General features: G+C 40.5%; 2 protein-coding genes across 2 annotated transcripts in view; one reads left to right on the top strand and one right to left on the bottom strand.

The window, feature by feature from the left end:
* The window catches only part of naaladl1 (N-acetylated alpha-linked acidic dipeptidase like 1), a gene marked incomplete at both ends in the record, with an annotated part of 39535 nt that extends 32514 nt beyond the window's left edge, over positions 1 to 7021 (bottom strand). The window contains 4 exons of the mRNA XM_079221910.1: positions 4224 to 4343; positions 5482 to 5603; positions 6245 to 6417; positions 6822 to 7021. Coding sequence (XP_079078036.1) covers positions 4224 to 4343; positions 5482 to 5603; positions 6245 to 6417; positions 6822 to 7021 — 615 coding nt within the window. The remainder of the gene's footprint in view (positions 1 to 4223; positions 4344 to 5481; positions 5604 to 6244; positions 6418 to 6821) is intronic.
* Positions 7022 to 9661: 2640 nt separating this feature from the next.
* On the top strand, positions 9662 to 18438 carry erap1b (endoplasmic reticulum aminopeptidase 1b; the record flags this gene model as incomplete). The annotated part of the gene is made up of 18 exons (XM_079221904.1): positions 9662 to 10158; positions 10311 to 10449; positions 10711 to 10845; positions 11016 to 11136; positions 11528 to 11682; positions 11922 to 12035; positions 12423 to 12554; positions 12724 to 12855; positions 13101 to 13184; positions 13773 to 13930; positions 14305 to 14384; positions 14516 to 14699; positions 14796 to 14952; positions 15813 to 15997; positions 16154 to 16315; positions 16425 to 16565; positions 16902 to 16983; positions 17415 to 18438. The coding sequence occupies 18 exons, from the start codon at positions 9662 to 9664 to the stop codon at positions 17583 to 17585; spliced, it is 2829 nt and encodes a 942-aa protein (XP_079078030.1). The 3' UTR covers positions 17586 to 18438.
* Positions 18439 to 22029: the final 3591 nt, after the last annotated feature.

Raw genomic sequence — 22029 nt, forward strand, 5'->3', positions numbered from 1 at the left:
GTTAAAAATCTTTTTTGTGCTAGTGTTTCTGAGATAGGAGTGAGCCATCTTCACAATAATAAGATCTTTGATGTGACGTAGCGAGTCTTCTTGGCCAATCAGCGTCCCGTTTCTCGACATGCGCTCTCTGTACCTCTGCTAGCGCTCTGCCTCCGTTAGCACCCCCCACCCCCGCTGTCCTCCTGCGGGCGCCAGGAGCGAAGCTCGCCCGGAGCACCACATGAGCTCGGGCCGGCGCTGTTTAGGCTCCTCTTGGCGGGCCCTGCTCCAGCAGCTATAGGCTACCATGGCGAAAAGAAAGGCAGAGCAGGCGCCCCAGAAAAAGGTCTGCCTAACGTTCAAACATGAGGGGCTAGATGAAATAGTCCAAACTGACACAGGTAGGATGAAACTTTCAGACATATTTTAATATGAAGAATATGAAGTTATTAAATTGTTTATATAGGCTACCTTAAGGAAAAATGACACCATATCAATTTAATAGGCCTATAATTATTGTTAAGCACTGCATTAGCATTTTTCTTTCAATGAAGTTCCACTTAAATGTTGTACTTACTGAGAAATGACTAAACACCTTTTGATACTTTTATTTTTTATATATATCATTATCAGTCATAACCAGTGAACCAGTCATAACCTCCCTTTATTGAAGTTCAACAAAGATCCTTTAAGTTCAACTAAACTGACTGGTAAAACACCATCATTAAAATGTTCCCAAAGTCCAGCCATTATAAAGGATATTGAATAAATATCAACCTTGTATACATATTGATGCATTTGCTGTCATCTCTTTGAATCCTCTATGGCTAATGCATGGCTGAAATGAGTGCTCAGAAAAAAATTTTTTTGCTCAGTGCTGAAAGAAATTAGAGGGAACATTGGTGCCTGCTAATGGGAACAGGTGTGTGTGTGTGTGTGTGTGTGTGTGTGTGTGTGTGTGTGTGTGTGTGTGTGTGTGTGTGTGTGTGTGTGTGTGTGTGTGTGTGTGTGTGTGTGTGTGTGTGTGTATATGAGCTGCTGATGAATAAATGGATCAAAGAGACGCAGCGCACTGGACATTGGATTTGTTTGTGGCAAGAACACGCGTCCGAACATGTTCTCCCGTTCGCCCACCTAGTGGCTCTAAGTCTTGAATTGGTTATGGTTAGAGCCTCTGCAATGAGTGTAAACAAGTTATAAATGTATTGAGATGTCTGGTCGGGTTGGACTGGGGAGCAGAAGTTGCGTCCCTACTGTTATTTGGCCAATAATTCATGTGTGTGACTTAAAAAGCGGAAAGAAAAAAAAAACTCGCTTTTACTGTCGGAACTTTGACAGTGTGACATCCAGCGGAAGTAAACAACTCAAGCGCGTGTGGAGTTAGCGACTCGCGCGTGTGCCGTTAGCTGCAAAAACGATATTGAGAGGAAACGACAATGTCGTCAGTTGAGTATTTAAGAGAGTTTGTCAACGAGCGACTATCTGCTGCTGCTGAGGAAATATTCGGAGTTTTTAAAACAACTATCTTTGAGTACCAGGAAGAGGTTGACCGTCAGCGCAGACTGTTGGACATCGTTTTGAAACCTGAAATAAAACTACACAGGATAGGTGTGTGAAATGTAATCATTATAATTTCACTACAGAGAGGAATTCAATGTAATGTACTGGTATTAATTATTACTGCAGTCACGTGGATTCAAGCAGATTGTAGACAGCAGATGAGAACAGGTTGGTACAGTGAGGTGAAGCAGCCAGAGAACACTTCACGGTACACTTTCCGTCCAAAGTTAAAATAGTTCAACTTTTTTGCCACAGTGGAATAAGATATAATATTTGAGTCTTCTATTTCATGTCTACGGTTTTATTAAGTTATTTACGGAATGTCAACGTTGTATAGCCAGAACATTGTGCTTTCTCCTAATATTCTATTGTCAACTTAAGCAACTCTCCAGTGTGAGGGAAGAAGATTAATAAAGTTAAAATATGTTATCCAATACTGATGTTTGTATTCTCCTCCAGGTTCACCCAATTGTACCATCCTGTCCTCGTCCACTGTCAGGATAGCCGGTGTGCTGAATGTCTGGTTTCATGTGAATGCACTGTTGGCATTTTCTTCTTTACCATCACAGTTGTACCTAATGCCTTTTGTTCTCTGTCCCTCCAGAGCACTCACTGCAACATGTCTGTAAGGAGGAGGAGGAGGAGGTTCTCTGTGAGCAGCAGCTCTGTATTCAGGAGAGGAGCTCCAGTCTGGACCAAGAGGACCCAGAGCCTCCACAGATTAAAGAGGAACAGGAGGAACTCTGCAGCAGTCAGGAGGGAGAGCAGCTTGAGCTGAAGCAGGAGACTGAGACCTTCATGTTGACTCTTACTTGTGAGGAAAGGGACCACAGTGAACCAGAACCAACAGTTGACCACCAGCTCCTCTCTTGCATCTCTCATGTAGCTGAGAGCCCAGATCAGAAAGGAAGCGAGCATGAAGACTCTGAATCAACCAGAAATGTAGAGCCAGAACCAAAGAAAAGACATCACAAAAATAGAAGTCACTGTGACGACGTGAACTTGTTAAAGATTCGCCGTACTACTCAAACAGGTAAAGCACTTTTCCAATGTGACACGTGTGACAAAGCTTTCAAGTTCAGGTCGTATTTGTATATACACCTGAGAACACACACAGGTGAGAAGCCGTATTCTTGCCGAACATGTGGAAAAGAGTTTGGACGTAATAGTAACTTGATACGCCACATGAGGACACACACGGGCGAGAAGCCATTTTGTTGCAAAACATGTGGAAAAGATTTTGGACATAATAGTAGCTTGTTGGTTCACATAAGAAGAGCCCACACTGGGGAGAAGCCGTACCTCTGCAAGACCTGAGGGAAAACATACTTTGATGCGTCTCAATTGGCAAGACATATAAGATTTCATACAGACAAGTAGCCTCGTATTTACAAAAACATAAAAGATAATTCAGTTCTCGAGTTAAGTTCGTGCAAATGTTTGACACTCTTTGTTTTTAGAGTACACTTCAGTAATATGAGTGAAATGTGAACACTGTTGAGGCTGAGAAACCCTCTCTCTGTATTGTTGAGTCAGTAATGTTGTCATTTCAATTAGACAACTTATGTTTATTGACTACCTCATTTAATATTTTTATGTATTTTGTAATTGCATCAGCTTGATCAAATTATCGTTGTTTTTGATTTTAGAGGTAACCCACAGACAAATTGTAGGTGGTGTGCTACTTGGTGCTGTCAAAGAATCAGCCGAAGCAATTGTAAATTAAAGTGAATGAAAAGTAAGGATCAGTGCTCAAAGGGATTTGCCGTTTTAAAATTGTATTTACAAAGTTATGTTTCACAGGTATTGCACCACCTCAGTCGTTTGTGAACTCTGAGTTTTTGGGATCAGTTAGGTTGTCATCCTGCTAATTAGAGTCGCCTCCTTTTTGTTTGCAACGTTGCATTTTTCTATTGCATCAACTTGATATATTTTTTGTTGTTTGGATTTTAAGAGGTGACACACTAACATTAATCGTAGATGATGTTCTACATAGTGTTGTCAATAAATCAGCATAATTAGTAATGAATAGTAATGATGCAGTGATCAGTGCCCAAAGGGGCGTTGGCTACACAATACATGTTTGTGACCTAATGTTTGGGGCATGATGTACAATTTGGGGTTTTGGTGCAGTCAGCAGCGATCCGTGTGTTGTACTGGACCGTTGTGGTGAAGAAGGAGCTGAGCTGGGAACATCTCAAGGTTCTCCAGTAGGAGCTGGAAACTGTTGCTGGGGAGAGGAACACTTGTAATACTTAGCCTGCTGCCCGCAACCCAAAATAAGTGGATTAAAGTGGATGGATATACTGGATGGATATTTTATTAAGAAGTTAGACAATTTACTTGCATGATTTCACTATAAAGTTAATCTGAAGTTGTTTCATGTGTTCCTTCATTTGGAGTCATTGTTAGCTTTATATAAAGAAATGTATTTTTGAATTTTAAAGCAAGTTAAAGTATGAATAAAGAAACAAAAACATAGTTTTCTGTTTTCAGTCACATTGCTTTCCTTCACCTTTCATGATAAAAGCCGTCATTGAAAGATTAGAGGCGTTCACTGTATTGATGACATTTGCCAAAGCACTCAAAGCTCATTAGCAACTGCCACTTTTGGTACGGAGGTTTTGTCTCTGCACATCTTTATAAAACACACCCAAACATTAAACGGATAAGAAGTCACTCACTTTAGCAGCTCTTCCTGCTCCGCCATATCTGGTGATTGCGATGGTTCCTCTTAGGTCCACTGTCTCGTTCAACTTCTGGTAGTCGCTTGGTTTCCCCTGGTTGGCGTACACCAGTTTCCCCTAAAACCATCAGAAAAACCAACAATTGGTCAATAAAAGCAACAAGTGATGGCTGTGATGCCAGGATTAAATTCAGTTCCTCACAGCAGCATGACGATTTGGCAGAGGGAAGAAAAAATACATATACACAATATTTTAAAGAAAGGCTGTGATTACACAACAACAATAATAATATGTATTAGTATTACCCAAATCTTCTCACAAATCCAAATCATCATGTAACCTCCAAAAAATCATTTTTCTGAACTCTGATGACTCTTATTCATTACATTTCATCTAGCTGATGCTTTTATCCAAAGTGACTTACAATAAGTGCAATTCCACCATGAGTACAAATAAAGGTAAACTCCAAAGTGCTATCAGTAAGTGCCATCTAAGTGCTACTAAAGTGCTACTACGGCGCTACCTTCCTTATTCAAGTTGTAGTCGAAAAAGATGCAAATATAATACTGACAAACAAAAGATATGCTAGCCTTGATGATGCCATATCTGTTAGGAAATGCAATTTAGTGGCACTTGTAAAGTCCTATCTGACCTTGACTAAAAAACAATTATTAAAAAAAAAAAATGTCATGCTTTTTATGCTCTTACCCTATTTTACGGGTTAGAAATGTATAAACTGAACCTTCCCCCAAGCTCCAGATCTACATTTGTTGCACCACCACTTAACTGGGATGTTTTACATCAGAATAAATGTCTCTGATCTTTCTTCTGTCAGACCGAATGGGACAATCATGTGATTTTTACAGCATCTGTAAATTACTTTCCCTGAAATGATGTATGCCTCAGTTAAAGCAGAAGTCCCATAAACACATATATAGTTCTATCTGACCATCCATATACTTTATCTGTGTAATAAACTACTAGAATTTTCTTCTGTGACTATATTGCATTATTTGGCCCAGGCAGCATTGGCACATACTGGGAACTTTTCTATGTATCCCATTAAATACATTAATTCTAGGAGATCAGTGCGCCAGCATAAAAACAATAAAACCTCAACCTCTTGAATCATTTGTAAGTGAAATTATATTTTGTATAGTTATTTTGACGATTTACATTTAATAATGACAGCTACATACTGAAGGATCAGGGGTCTTTAAACAGAATTTGAGATAGGCGGCGTGTAGCTTTCTACCTTTGGCTGTCCAGCAGGGGAGTATGCGGCGTATGGCTGAACCACCTCAGGATCATCTTGGTCCGGAGTATAACTTTTCTCTTTTTCTCTCGCAGTGTACAGCACAGCATCCGAGGAGCTCACTGAAATAAACAACTCAATGGTCTACCAGTCTGTGAACTGAAACTCAGCGGGACACTGGCAGAATTATAATCTCCTCAATGCCATGTCAAAAAAAATCTCTTTTTTAGATTAGGTATCCTTTTCTTTAAAAGTTGGAATGTAAAGTTATTAAATAAATGAATATATATATTTTCAGCAGGTGTAATCAAAACCATTATATGTTATATTTAGACAGTTCATTGCATACAGCTGAGGTTGAGCTCATACCATTGCTTCCCAGTCTGAAGCTTAAATGTTTTTGTTTAAGTAGTTATGACCTTCTGCTAAACGCATTGTGTGGAATTTTTTTTTTATCGAAGATTTTAATTTCTCCACTCTCAGCAGAGCAATACACACCCATTATAAACTCTGAAAATATCTGAAAACAGCATACATGTAAACTGTCATCATGCATCCACTTTAATAGATATCAAAATGCTGACTTCTACTTGAATAGTTCAAAGTGTTGTGACCCGTTTAAATAAAGTCTGGAGCTGAAAGTATGCATGAGGAGTAACATTTCAAAGTGGAGTTACATTTGTTGTGTGTGCTTAATATTTTTTAAAGAAAGAGGAGGACACTAGCTAGTAATGGTGAATGTTTTGATATTTGAATGACTCACCTACAGTGACCTTGTTGGGGTTCTTGGGGTCAGGGAAAGACAGATAGACCATGTACTCCTCTCTCCAGGCCCGGTCCAGACCCGTTTCGGGGTCCTGCCATCTCTTCAGCATAAACTGTACTGTCTGCTCGTCTCCAGCTGTGGTGGCCATGTGGGGCACTTTGGTCAACTCCCTGTGGAGGTGGATGAGAATAAAGGTTTGATCCTGTAATGTTTTGGATAGTTCACTGTTTGAAACCTAAAAGGACCATGATAAATGTAAAGTGTTTCGTTGGGGGGAAACCATAAAGGGATAAAGTGACCTGTTGTTTCTCAAGAAATCTTTATGATTATGCTAAAGTATTGTTTCTAGGGAAAAGCTTCATGATACTGAATGAATCCCATGACCTCAAGAATGTTTGGGTCTTCAGTTTTTTTAGACTGAATTTCAACGTGAAAACCAAATACAAAAGCTGCTTGAATATAGGTTGAACTTATGAACCACCTCTTTTTGTTACACTTACCCCGTTTTTAAAATCATATTTTCTTTCCAAAATTTGCATCAACATGATCTAAATGTGAACATTCACCAACTCACCGGAGATTTTCCTGAATCTGGATGTTGTCCACCTCAGACAAAAACTTCTCAATCAGGCTCTCGTCCACGTCCTTCGCCACATCATTCACCCAGGGCGGTGCGGAGCCGTTGCTCTTCGTGATGCCATAGTGGCCGATTAGGATACCCGCTGTCAGTACGGCAGCACCACACAGAATCCCAATCAACACTTGCTTTATCATTCTCTCCCCTGGAATGAGTTCTTTAAAGAAAATAGCTGTCCTTCTCTTTGACCCTGAATTTTGTGCCAGACAGTGAGCGTTCTCCAAAGTTAAGGAATGTTGTGGTGTTGCTTATGAATCCAGGCTTATGTAAAAAAAAAAACTTGCATCTGACTTCCAAATGATCACTGCAACACCAGAGCAGCTGCTGAAGTGACCTCCCATAAAACAGATTGTAAGGATTACTCATTGATGTTTACATGGGATGGACTTCATCCCTTTGTGGATGTGTGTGTAAATATTCTGTGAGTAGAATAGATATTTGGGTTATATGTGATGTTAATTTTTTGTGTTTGAAACTTTAAATCCTTACCAATGAGATTATGATTTGAAAAGTGATCGCACAGGATGAACAACTTGACATGTTTTAACTGAGCTAAATGGTTTAGATTTCACTGAATTCCTTGCTAAACACCAGATATGGCCAATTGAATGGTCTCAGCTGCTCTCCACTATATATTTATCCACTTAAATATAACAAAGTCACTTTACACAATCAATAAAAACATAAACTTTAAACAATATTTGATGTACAATACAATTATGTCAGCACTTTTATAAAAATGCCTCACAACATAGGCTTGTTTAAACTCATAACTACACTTTCTTATGTGCCTATAAATAACGAACTAGAGATCATTGATTTGCTTAAGTTCTCCTTGGATCTTGTGAGTCTAAAGACATAATAGTACATCTGTTTTATTCTACATATACCACATAAACATAGTCTTTGTATGGGTGGCATATGACTTACTCTTTCTAGTTAAATATTCACATCAGTCGTTCCAGTTGACTACATGCTTGTTAATGTAAGATGTTAATGGTTTTATTGTGAAAGTATGTCACGCTGGCTCCATTTCTTTTATTGTGATGATGTTTCGAGCCATCTTCTTCAAGATCAACAATGATAAGACACAGGTACTACTTTGTTAAATAAGCCACACCCAAGTCTCACGTCTGATGGCGATAAGATAAGCATGTCCACCACAAGGGTGGAAAAAAAATAATCAAGACGCCTTCTGGGAGCTGTAGCCAAACGAACAAACGACTGGTTACATATTTCAAAATGTGAAAATACACAAACATTTAGATTTGTAATAGATATGTAATCAAGATTAAACAGATGCTCTCAATGAATATCTTTATCTAAATATCCACTATTACAGAAAACACAAAGTCATAATCTACATTCAATCCATCAGGAGACGGTCCCAATAGTGTTCCCTCCTGGAAAGTAAAACTGCAAACTACCTCCTCTTGGGGGGAGTGACCATCTCAATCCTCCCAATAGAGGAAATAAGATATATCAGCAATATGATAATTATAGTTTGCTATGTCGTCATGTAATCACATTTCATTTAGACTGTTAACCGTTTCAACTCACATTATTCTATACATTTATTTAAAAACTGTAAAAAAAAATTAAAACTGTCATGATGGACGTACCATGTAAATGTAATTCTCAAACGATCAGCTTGTATCTTCAATACAAATTCTTTATCATATTATTTGGTTTCTGGGTTTGGGGAAAGACACAAGTCCTTTTAAAGGCAGGGGAGTTGGAGTTTGTTTTACACAAATGGGAAAAAATGTATGAAAACATTTTTATGACAGTCAGTAAACATGCTTTGGATACAGACAGAGTAGTGAATATATCACTGACAGGGTATGTCTCACTGTTGCTCACTGAAGCTAGGTCAAAATGAGAGAGTTAAATAACGTATATATAACTGACAGTTCTTTCAATTCAGCTCAACTAAGTTCATTTCAGTCAGTTCCGTAAGATGTATTTACGCTATCATCAGACATCAAACGACTGGAAGCCAAAAGAAACACGAATGACCATTAATCAAAGCAATGCTGCCCTCTGGTGGTGAAACATATTATTGCAGACCATAACGACACGGAACTTCCTGTTCACAGAAGACGTTTGTGTTGCTATACCTCATACTTCCTGGACTGCGAGAAGAAGCTGCAGAGCTGTGAAGTCGTAGTGGAATATAAACATCTCATCTCGAAACGTTCAGTCATGTGACCACAGCTGCAGACCACTGAATGATAACTAACTGTGGACGTCTCCTGCGGTCTCTCCCAGAATGCAATTCCTCCATCTGTTTCACTTTCACTCTTGACTTAATTGACACACGCTCACTAATTCTGCGTGCTAAAGAAGACACGGTAAGAAGGCATTTTTAAAACTACTTTACACAAATAATGTTAAGAATGTGTGGTAACAGACGGTACAGCAGCAGACCCTGTTTTACTGAAAAAAATAGGGTTCATTTTCACAAGGACTCGTGGCCTGGAAATGTTTGTGATATCGAAAGTATTGCAGTATCCAGTCATGGTTGTGCGTAATCATTATTCACTTTTGCGAGATAGATAATAATAATGTGACACCCTAAGAAATGCGATGCAAACATCTGTCAATGGAGCATTCCACCCTGGTTGTTCACTAACGTGTCCACAGCTGCTTGGGAAGTACGATTTGTTATTAAAATACAATTTGAAGATGCACATTGCAACTGGAGTACCGATGAACTTAACCAAACATGTGTGTGATATTTGTATTACAGCAGAGAGGACTTACTTCCTGTCACCATGTTGGCGGCACCTGTCCTGCTGCTGCTGCTGCTGCTCGTTTCCTTTCCTCACTCATCAGGAGCACAGCTACCAAATCCGGGCCAAGGCAAGGATGCCCTCCTGGCCACCAACGGCCAGCAGTTCCCCTGGGACCGCATGAGACTTCCCAAAACCGTGTCCCCCATCCACTATGACCTGAGCATCCACCCCAACCTGACCTCCCTCGACTTCACAGGAGTTGTTCGTATCCAGCTGGATGTGCACGAAGACACCCGCGCCGTGGTTCTCCACGCCAAGCAGATGCAGATATCCAATGTGTGGCTCCTCGCGCCTGAAGGTGTGAGGCCTCTCCGGGTGTTGGAGTATCCTCGCTTCCATCAGCTCGCCCTGATGTCAGACTCGGTGCTGACCAAAGGTAGGAGGTATGAAGTTCAGCTGGAGTTTGCTGCCAACCTTTCTGACAGCTTCCATGGTTTCTACAAGAGCAGCTACCGCACCAGCAGTGGGGAAGTCCGGTAAGAGCATGAAGGACTTTCTTTTTTCTACGACAAATTTGTCGATGATGAATTGATTTTGAAAATGCTACATATTGCAGCTTTAATGATCCTTTAATCTTCTTACAGCATGATATAACTTTTGTTTTCCTATTACTCATTTACACTATCAGGGTTCTGGCATCCACGCAGTTTGAAGCCACCTTCGCTCGTGCGGCCTTCCCGTGTTTTGATGAGCCTGCCTTCAAAGCCAACTTCACCATACAGATTATACGAGAGCCACGCCACATAGCCATATCCAACATGCCCATGGTACGCATGAATGCAGAAATATCAGTTTATTTAGATTTAAGTACAGTAGAAGAATTATTCCAGATAAAAACTGGTTACCAGAATTGAGTTACACCTTCATCTTTGAGGTCAAATTTTACAAAATTAAATAAATGCACTACACAGTAAAGAAGTATTACAATTTTGAAAAAAGTACTTATTCATCGTACTCTGTCTGCAATTGACCTCTTGACCTCCGCTTTCTCTTCTCCATTTCTATCACTATAACCCTGTGTTTCTCAGGTAAAAACGGTGGCGTTGCCGGGCGGTTTGCTTGAGGATCATTTCGACACCACAGTGAAGATGAGCACTTACCTGGTGGCCTACATTGTGTCTGACTTCCTGTCCGTGAGCAAGACCACCCAGCATGGCGTCACGGTGAGGCGGACGACGGACGTGCCCTCATTAAGTTCTCTCACTCAGAACATGTTTATATATAAGTATTTGGAACTTTTTTAATTCAGAGTATTTTGGAGAGACATGCCCACCAGTATAAACAGTATACATTTTAAAATGTCATGTCACTAACGTTCTTTGACTACCATCAGATCACAGTCTACGCTGTACCTGAGAAGATTGACCAGACAGGCTTTGCGCTGGATGCTGCTGTCAAGCTGCTGGACTTCTACGATGACTATTTTGATATTCCATACCCTCTTCCCAAACAGGGTCAGTAATATTTTATTTTGTAAAAATTAAGTTTGCTGTTTTGACTTTCAAAGAACTGACTGCCTAAAATCCAGAAAACTGTGAAATATGACAACCCAGGCATTTTTACAACCAAGATCACAAAACATGGGATTCAACAAGCCACTCAGATTTGGTTCCCCTTTCTTTATCACATGCAGGTACATTGACTACAAAACACTGAATCTGAAAATGAGCATCTTATGTCCCTTTTAAAAAAGCAATATGTAAAAAAAAAAAAAGTGAGTTAACACCTTTTAAAGAAATGATTTGTGTGAGTACATATTTCAGAAGACAATTGAAGAGAAACAGGCAGGAGACGTGAATGTACCATATGTAGTTGCTTTCATGTGCTTGATGTTGTACCCTGCAGACCTGGCTGCCATTCCTGACTTCCAGTCAGGTGCGATGGAGAACTGGGGGCTGACCACCTACAGAGAGACGGCCCTCCTCTTTGACCCCAACAAGTCCTCAGCTTCAGACAAACTGGGGGTCACTAAGGTCATCGCCCATGAGCTTGCACACCAGGTAGCTAGCCTGCAATAACCAACTGGTGTTCCCAGCTCATCATTCTGTACAAAGCTGCCACGTTTGGGAAGTTACACAGGAAAATGGTTGCTTTTATGTGGCCATGATTGAAGTTGCTGTGTCAAGCTACAAAACTCAGCATGTACAGTAGTTACACATTGAAAACTAAAGATGCTTTTGTCTCTTTAATACCGGTCTTGCACATGAAATTGATGCCCGTTGTTTGTCTTCCTGTCCAGTGGTTCGGTAACCTGGTGACGATGGAGTGGTGGAATGACCTGTGGCTCAATGAGGGTTTCGCCAAGTTCATGGAGTATATTTCTCTCGACATCACCTTCCCAGAGCTGCAAGTGGTGAGAGCCGAGGGAACTGACTGGTATCTGACTGAGAACATGTGAACGAGTGGTCAGAGCAAACAAGTCAGCCTCATCCTCTAATTTGTCTGCTATGCAGTACGGTGTAGCTTTCTTTTTCATATCTCTGTATTTCTCTCTTGAATCTATATTCCTAAAAGAGGATATTGATGGAACAGTGTACTATGAAAGTATAATACTGTGCATTAGCTGAATATCTTATGTCATCAGCTTTTTTATATATATGGCTTTAGTATTTGTGGATCATTTTGACATTGCAATGAGTGTTTTTTAAATTGTCCCAAGTCTGACCTGAACTTCTTTTTCTCTCTGACTCCTCTCCTCCATCCACTCTCATATGTTTCCTCTCCTCTGATTCTCATTCAGAATGACTTCTTCTTAGTGAAATGTTTTGATGCCATGGAGGTCGACTCCCTCAGCTCATCCCACCCGGTCTCCACCGATGTGGAAAACCCCACTCAGATCCAGGAGATGTTCGACGACGTTTCATATGACAAGGTGAGCCGTATTCTGTCAGAGGACCAATTATCAGGCATAAATCATAATTTGCGTAAATAAGTTACCCCCACACTATGCAGTCGAAACAAAACATTAATACACAGGCATGATAATATAGTACTTAATCGCACTATAGAAATTATTTAAATTGTTAATTTCTTTTTCCCAGGGAGCATGTATTCTGAATATGCTGCAGGACTTCCTGACTCCTGAGCTTTTTGAGATTGGCATCATCCGATACCTCAAGCGCTACAGCTACCAAAACACAGTCAACAGCGACCTTTGGGAGAGCCTGACTGATGTGAGTGATGTCTGTGTGAGAGATTGAGGGAAACATTTACTTAAGGGTTAAAAATAAGTGGTCTTTGTCAGCTCGCCATACAAATATTTTTGGGGTAAAAAATGTCCCTTTCCTCTTCCTGCTCATGTAACCCTGAAGTATTAGTAGTACGGCTGTAGACGGATCATTTGGGACCTGGTGTGTTTGGGATTGAATGTGTGAACTGTTATGACTCTCTGCTAAAGCTTTCTGCTCTTCCCCATCAGATCTGCGACTCAGACTATCTGGACGAAGGCCGATTGAAACACAAAGAATTTTGCTCCCAGCGCAAAGTCCAGACGGGAGCCTCTGTAAGTTGTTTGAAGCTTTGTAGCAAGAACCAGGTTCAACAAAGCACTCTTACTGAGAACACATATCCTGCAACTATAATGACATGAGGCTCAGCAAGCATTATTATTCAAAGTGGAATTGCACGCATACAATCTTTATGGTGCTCAGTTCATTTGAATGCGAACAATTGTTTTATTCAAACAGCAACCACTGCTTGCAGTTAATAATAAGTTCTTGTTATTTATTCTTCCTAAAGTACTCTCTATTCTAACTCCTGTTTCTAAAAGTTCTATGTAAATGCAGTGTGCTTGCATGCTCTTAATGTTATTTGCTTACCTGCACAGCTGAACTTTGAGACAATATGTACTCCCCTCTGGCTTCATCAAAGAATAACATTTGAGAACTAAAAAAAATGCCCAAATGTATCATAAAAAGATTAAAAAATACAAAATAACCCCAAATAGGAGTGAGCATAACCATCCCTGTTGAGTGAACACACATAGGCGCATCTTTTCTCTGCCTCGTCGTGGTTAAATGCATCTTTAAGGACAATAAATCTGAAAATCCCAAACCTGAAAATAATTTGTGTGTGTGTCATACATACGCAGAAATGGTACTCCAGTGACGAGCTGGATGTCAAGGCCATCATGGACACCTGGACGCTGCAGGAGGGCTTCCCTCTGGTCACTGTGGAGGTCAGAGGTCGGGAGGTCAGGCTCAGTCAGGAGCGTTACCTGAAGACAGACGACCACTCCCTCACTAAAGGGTAAAATGTCCGATTAGTCAGGATAAAGAGTGCTATAGCAGATATATATACTAGTGTACTAAGGTGTAGCATTATACTTTACAGCCACTGTGTCTTTCTATGTACTACCGCCAGATTGTGATGAAAAAAAAATACTTTTCAAATACAGCACATCAAAAAAAAATCCATCAATTTGTTGCCGAATTGCTCTCATTTGTTGCAACTTCTGACTTCTAAAAAAGCAAACTGCACTACTTTGGGATGTAGCATAATCGTGATGCCGTTTTTGAAGCATGCAATGAAGTGTCATCTTTACCTCCTATGTATTTTTTTCAGTAATTGTTACACTTATTTCAAAATGAGTATTTTCTAAAATGATCCTTGTGTGTTACTAGATTCCTGTGGCAGATCCCACTGACCTACATCACCAGCGCCTCCAAAACCACCCACCGCTTCCTGCTTAAGACCAAGACTGGTGAGTGTGTGGTCATGACCCTGATTTCCATATTGCTATATTTCTATACTTTATCCAAATATTGTTCGCAGCATGTTAATGCTGCAAGTCCTCTTCACTTCAAAGCTTGTCTTGACTCCTCCTCCATGCAGATGTCCTGTACCTGCCGGAGGAGGCGGACTGGGTGAAGTTCAACGTGGACATGAGCGGCTTCTACCTGGTGCACTACGCAGGCGACGGGTGGAACTCCCTTATCAAACTGCTGCAGCACAACCACACAGCCCTGAGCAGCAACGACCGCGCCAGCCTCGTCCACAATGTCTTCCAGCTGGTTAGGTCTGTTTACAGATCGGATAATAACCGTTGAAGCTGCTGTATATTCTCTATCGTGTGAATAGAGATATAAGATCAGCCTTTCCTGTGTGTTTACAGTACAGGGACGGTGAGGCTGGACACGGCTCTGGAGCTGTCTCTGTACCTGTCCAAGGAGACGGAGATTATGGCTGTGACTCAGGGCTTAGGAGAGCTCGTACCTCTCTACAAACTGATGGAGAAGAGAGACATGGCTGCCCTGGAGAACCAGATGAAGGTTGGTAAATGCAGTGATGAATCCAAAATGTCATGGCTAGGAAGACAAATAAGATGTCAAATCTAGACAAAGAAAATAAGAGATAAATGTCTGCTTACACTTAAAGATGCCATGTGGAGTTTATAAACAGACACAACTTATGTTTAAATTTGGTGTTACTCATTACAACTCATTGTGTGTATCCTTGAGGTCTAACAAATATGTTGAATGTATTTCGGTCCTCATAACATTTGCAAAGCAACTTTTTTTGAATTCATACTGTATTGTTTGCATCCCTGTTTACTGGCTTGCAGATTTTTTTTCTTCATTGCCTTTGCTGGTATATTGCTGCTTTCTTAGCGCATTAACGCTAGCTGTGGCACAGTGGAACAGTTTGAAACCATTGGCAGGAGTGTGCATGTCCTTATGCACAACACCAACAAAAAAGCGGAGCTCCTCCTGAACAAACTGCTCCATATTGCTACTAGAGGTCAAAAACTCGACACAGAACTGTTAGTGCTTCTGTGTAGCTAGAAAGTTATACACACGGAGTCATGGTTCCATAAGCATCAGAAAAGCCTGACAAACAAAGGACTGTGCACATGTTGTGTAAGCAGAGTGCTCCTGGGAGTTCAAACAAAGTGAAATTCCTCTCAGGCCACCAGGAGACGTCCCAGAATACAACACAAGTTCAAGTTGAAACTGAAGTTATTTTCTCTTGAAATTATTATTGTTTGCCTTTTAACATAAAATGTTTAAGAACTGATGGAGAACTGAAAATGACAATTTGTTTCCATTTGATGGATTCATCGATCATTTTGTCTGTAAAATGTTGAGTTAACGGATCTTAAATGTATATACTGACTGTATGTGTTTCTCAGGACTACATTGTCGATCTGTTCCGGGGGCTGATTGATCGGCAGGAGTGGACTGACTCAGGATCAGTGTCTGAGCGAGTGCTGAGGAGCTACCTGCTGCTGTTTAGCTGCGTCAGGAAATACGCTCCCTGTGTGACGAAGGCCACCCAACTCTTTAACAGCTGGAGGGACTCTGACGGCACCATGAGGTCAGTGAGCATAAAGTAGCACATCAACTGTTTCCTTTAAATATTTGTTTACGATTCTTCCTCACAAATACTGACCGTGAGCTTTTAATATTAATCAGCACTTGTATGTAGAGATTAAACGTTTTCACTGACCTTTGACATTCTTAATTGTTTTAGCCTCCCTGTTGACGTCACCATGGCTGTGTTTGTGATTGGAGCTCAAACACCAGAGGGGTGGGACTTCCTGTTTGAGGAGTACCGCCGTTCACTGCAAACGTCTGTAAAGAGCCGCATGAAGTCGGCAATGACCATCAGCCCACTGCAGGACAAGCTCAAGTGGTGTGTACATTACATGACACTTGCGATTTTGTTTCCCTTTCATTATATACCCCAGATCCCTCCCACTGTTTCTATTTCTATCTTCCTTTACTCTTATTTCTGCCCACAGGATGATGGAGCAGAGCCTCCACGGTGAGGTGATGAAGATTCAGGACCTCCCAGGCGTCGTCGTCTCAGTCAGCAAGAACCCCCGGGGCTACAAACTGGCCTGGGACTTCCTCCGAGCCAACTGGCCCACTCTGATCATGAAGTCAGTCAGCCCATCATGCATACACGACACATGCCTCTCTAAACTATCTTTAATCTAAGAATGTTAGTCAAACATGTCTTAAAGCTGCAGTTTAAAATGACTTGGTGTAGATATTTAAATTGAAATGTTAGTATTTTTGCTGAAAGTTTAGTGTTTTTTTCTGGCACGTTATTTTACATGATATATTCAGAGTCAAAAAAAAAAACTTTTTTAATAAAAGTATTTTTGTTTTTAAACTCCATATGTTGGCTTTTGTTCGTATATTATATACATCCGTAGAGCCTGAGAATACTGTATTGTAGTTGTGCATTCTAAACTTTGAACTCTTTCTCGTAGATTTGACTTGGGCTCGAACACCATATCCCACTTGGTGACGGAAGTGACCAACCAGTATTCTACCAGGGAGATGTTAGATGAGGTAAGGGAGGCTGTGGCCATACTTTTGGGCTTTTGTCAGTCTATAGAAAGTGTGTGCTGTTGCCCTAAGAACCTGACTTTTTTGTTTTGTTTAAAAAATAAGTGTAAATCCACACTTGGGTTTATGTCCCACATGTTTTCTTTGTCTTCTTCTATTGTTTGCCTAATTTAATCAGTAAATACAAATAAAAAAAACTCTAACAAAATACTGATTCAAATGGGGGGAAAAAATAGTAGCCATGAACAATAGTTTGTAAGCTGATCTGTTCAGCAATGGTGGTAAAATACAATTGTTTTATCTTGACCAAAGAGGCATTATAATGTGATGACAGTCTGACTCGACACACTTTGCTGCTCTAGGCTTTCCGCTCATTCATTAGATAAATGTAGATTGTTGGATATGTTTTTTTAGTCTAGCTACTCTGTGCTCAGGTGAGGAGCTTCTTTGGCTCTCTGACTGAGGAGGCGGGCTCAGAGATGAGATGTATCCGGCAGACCTACGAGATCATCGAGGAGAACATCCGCTGGGCGAACACCAACCTTCCTCTGCTGCAGGCCTGGCTGGACAAGCGCAACCACAGAGCCGTGCACACAGATTTATAGCTCCTGGGGAAACAAAAAGGTCGAGGTTGTACAATTATGTTGCTAAAGGCGGAAATTACAAGAGGTGTGGATACAACTCGCGAGATTTGGAGTCACAATTAATTTAACAGCAGTGACTCCCGCCTCCCCACATGGAAAGATAAAACACAAACCGTTGGATGCAGAGTAATATTAGAACATATTCTTCATAATCCTAAATCTGAATGACCTGACATGGCACTTGTGACTTGCAAAACAATTCTTTTCTACCACCTCTATGAACTACAACCTAAAAACTGTTGTTAGTCAGGTTCAAAGAGATCTGAGTTATTGCATATTTCCTGAAAGAAGAATATGGTAAAGGTTTTAGGGGGTAAAAGCCCAATGAAATGCACTCTGCAATAGTCATGACACTGAAACATTTGTGTCCAGAGTCTCTGTTTTTGTTAAATTAATTTCCATTTCTGTTGCAGAAAGCAACAACTTAATATTGTTCAGTTTTGTACCAAAAGAAATGTACTGCACATTGGATATTTATTTCTTGCTCAAATATTTAAGTACCAGACCACTATTTTTACAACTTCAGAAAACACTGCTGTATAATCAGATCAAATACATTTTCTGATGGATATGAAAATGAAAATGAATTCAACCGATGCCACTGGATTCTTGGTCGCATTTTTTTTTTAACTTTTTTGAAATTCTCACATAAACGACAAAAGACAGTGCTCGATAAGGAATGTGTTCTTACAAAAAGGCATTTGGTTTATTCAACACAACAATATTCCATGCCTAAGACTAAAATATTTTGTTGGACACAATTCATAGCAATTTGGATATTTTGTAAGGCAATGTGTGTTAATTAAATAAAATATTGGACAGATATTGTATTCTAATGTTTTTTTTTGGTTTTTTTTAATCGTTATAATATTGGTAATACTCGCATGTTAACCCCTGGGAGTTATGTGGCTGTAACCTTTGTACCTTTTCACTCCTGATCAGCAGGTCAAACACTTTGCCAGCAGTAAAGATTACATTTCTAGGTTTATTTTTACACCAGTGCTTCTATACACACACACACACACACACACACACACACACACACACACACACACACACACACACACACACACACACACACACACACACACACAAACAAAGTTGTGCAGGTGGCTGAACAACTTGAGAAGTATTTGTTTATAAAACAAAACTCCACAAGTTTTAAATCATCGACATCACTACACCTGTCATGGGGAGTACTCTTCGACCTGTGACAGCTGTTGCATAATGTGCCTTGTTGCTCTGAAAAAATGATGATGTCACAGTGATGTCAACGGGTTACCTTGAATTTTTACAGAAAGTCAGTTTGTCAAATGGGTGGAGTTTGTTGGACATGGGTTTGAAGTTGCATTATGGTAAAACGAGTATGAAAGTCTTTAGAAAGTGTACCAACGTCATGGAAGTGCAAACTTAAACCGCTAGAGTACCACTTTAAACCAATCCAAAAACAACGAGTTAAATGAAAGAAAGAAAGCTAAGATTTTGTCAAAGAAAATCCAATGAATTCATGCTTTAACCCCGATGAAGCAAAGTGTGTCAAGTTGGCATGAGCACTGAAGGATACTCACACATGGGTTCACACACACACACATGGCGCAAACTCCTGTTTCTAAGCCAACTTCCCTCTCAGCTGAGGCCTTGTGGAGAAAGGTAGCTGTTACTTTAAATCGTCTAAAGCTACCATAAATTCTTCTGATGGACCTTTAGCACAAACTAATAAAACACACCGCCCAACTGAAAAAGTAAATGCAAAAAAACAATACATATGAGCATATACTCATACACTTAACACTTGTGTATAAGCTTAAAAACAATGTTGATATACCAAATTTAATTTCTGAGAGTGTTTTAGGGGCTGATATACGTGCTGGGCTTTGCACTCACTCCAGTGCACGTACACACACACACACACACACACACACACACCGCCCCCTCATCAAACGGCACTCCGCTCCAGTGAGTTTTCCCTCCCAGTCGTACACCTGAGGAGAGCCGTCTCTGGGCTGGAGGTAAGACTTTGTCTTTCTACTTCTGCTTCCAGTTCATGGAATCAATGACTCAATGACTGAAAACTAATCAAATTCTATCTCATCTTAAAATGAAGCGTATTAGGAGCCTTTTATTTGTTTAGCCAGTATATTTACAGACTTGACCCCTGTTCCAGTGTGCTCACTCTTTTGTGGTCTTTTGTTTGCTAGGTTTGGTTTAATAATCTACTCGGCATATAAAAGTGGTAATGTTAAATCACCTGAAATATGTACGGTTTTTGTTTCCCTATAACAACAGATTCACTATCATGTTGAGGACTTAATCCACACGAAGAGGTTTTGTGACGAAAGGTGAAAGTTCAGTCAATTTTGATCAAAAAGGCTCTCCTTTGTGCTAATGGTAGCAAACATTATCAATAATAATGATAATATCAAAGCCTGTGATAGACTTTAATCACAGAGCCAAACAGCTCCATATTGGTTCCACCTCACTTGAGAGGAAGTCTACATTGTGCCAGCAGTTACAACTTCCTAATGGTGACTTAGTTGAACTGTAGTGGTACCTGAAGAAGACCCGCTTAAATTTAGTCTCAGAGTCATAGGACCACATTCAAGTCTTTTTTGGGTGTTGATCTGACAAAGGACTAAATGCCACTGATTGCCGACCAGAGACCAGTACAATTCCATTGCCGTCCTGTGAAAACAATTCATCTGTTAGACATCAACTTTTCATGACTCAAGAACAAATGTAATCATTTTATTTTGAGTGAGGATACCAACCAGTTGGAACGATTGTAAACTGAGGTAACAGTAGGACAAACGGTCTTCCAGTGTGAGATGTAAATTCATTATCTCTCCGCCTACATGTAGAGACAGGCAATAAAATAGCCTTGACTCATGCTGTCTCAGACAAAACATTTATGGGTCTTAAGTTCAAAGTATATTTGTTCTGTTGACCCAGCAAGAGAAACACAAGGCATTCATGTATAAAGTCTATCAATAGGTAGCTTTAGATATAGTACATTTTTAGAAATACAAGAGTGAATTCGTAATAGCTATGACCACGTTGGTGCATCCACATGCACATGAATGGTTGTGGGAGGGGCGTGGCTTAAGTAAAGAGGGCATGGCTTACTTACACCAATGACAGTTTGGCAGTGGTGAAGCCATTTAGAAGTGATGTGCCTTCATGGTGTAGGCCACTCTCACTGCCCGGCCCATTTTTTTCCCCCCAATTGGCTTGAACACTTCCACACGCTTGACCTCCATGCCAAAACTCAGCGTCCTAGGGTGGAAACTGAGGACACCAAAAGGTGGGGACATTTTTGTGGACCAACCGATTGACTGACTGACTAAAAAGTGTGTCATTGATGGCAAAATCAATATGCAATGTTTTGCCTGTCTCCTCTTCAGGTCCGTAGTGTGTTTTTCTGATTCCGTTTCCATTTTGGTCCATCTGGAGTTTATCCACAGAGTTCGAATAATGCCAATTGACAGCATACCCATTCTGGAGTAAGACACCATTTTTTCCTCTATACGTTTCCTTGCTGATTAATTCAACCCTTATTTTGTTGACTTTGTCTTTACTTCTTCATTTGATGGTCCCACAAGCCCAAACTCTGTAAGACAGATATTTGAAAAATCTAAATAGAAATCTTTTCTTCGTACCTTATGAAACAGAAAGCTATACTCACGCTGCTCTTTATCACAAACTGAGCTTGCCCAATTGATGATTTCAAAATATGGAAATGACCATAGAGCCTAATGAATCTATACAGACGGTGGACTCAAAACAAGAGCAGGTTGAATGAAAGGTCTAAACTACAGAGGAGAAATGTCTAGAACTCTTGACGTGGAAATTACAAAGACAAACTTGCATCAGACAAAGAAGGAATGTTAAAGAAGGACAGGTGACACCAATCAGGGTGGAGCAGGTAATCACACGCAAGGGCAGAAAGTGAAGCTATAGGTGAGACAAGGTGAGTATCAAAATAAAGCAGGAAGTAATATTTAAAAAAATGTAAACAAGGAAAAGAACGAGCTCAAATCAGAGCGTGGCATTACAGTGTATGTGAATCTGAACTTGCACTGGTGTTTGTTGGATTATTAATTATTTTATTTTGAAGAAAATGTTTTTTTCTCTGTATTCTCCCTCCACTTCCCGCTTTTTCCTTTCACACCTCCACCTTCCAATTGCCACTTCCTTCCTTTCCTTTTCTCTCCACCTCCCGATGTCCTGCACCCACCTCCCTGTTTCTCATCCTCCTCTCACCCATCTCCTCCTCTTCCTCTTCAAGGATCTTCCTGGCCATCCTGGGCTTCGGCCTCTCCATCATGTTCTGCACGACCTTCTGCAGGGCGTGCAGCCGCTTTAGAGAGGAGCAGATAGACCGGGAGGGGTTGAGACGGGGTGAGCA

The sequence above is a fragment of the Taurulus bubalis genome (assembly GCF_910589615.1).
Source record: "Taurulus bubalis genome assembly, chromosome: 8".
In the NCBI taxonomy this organism is placed as follows: Eukaryota; Metazoa; Chordata; class Actinopteri; order Perciformes; family Cottidae; genus Taurulus; species Taurulus bubalis.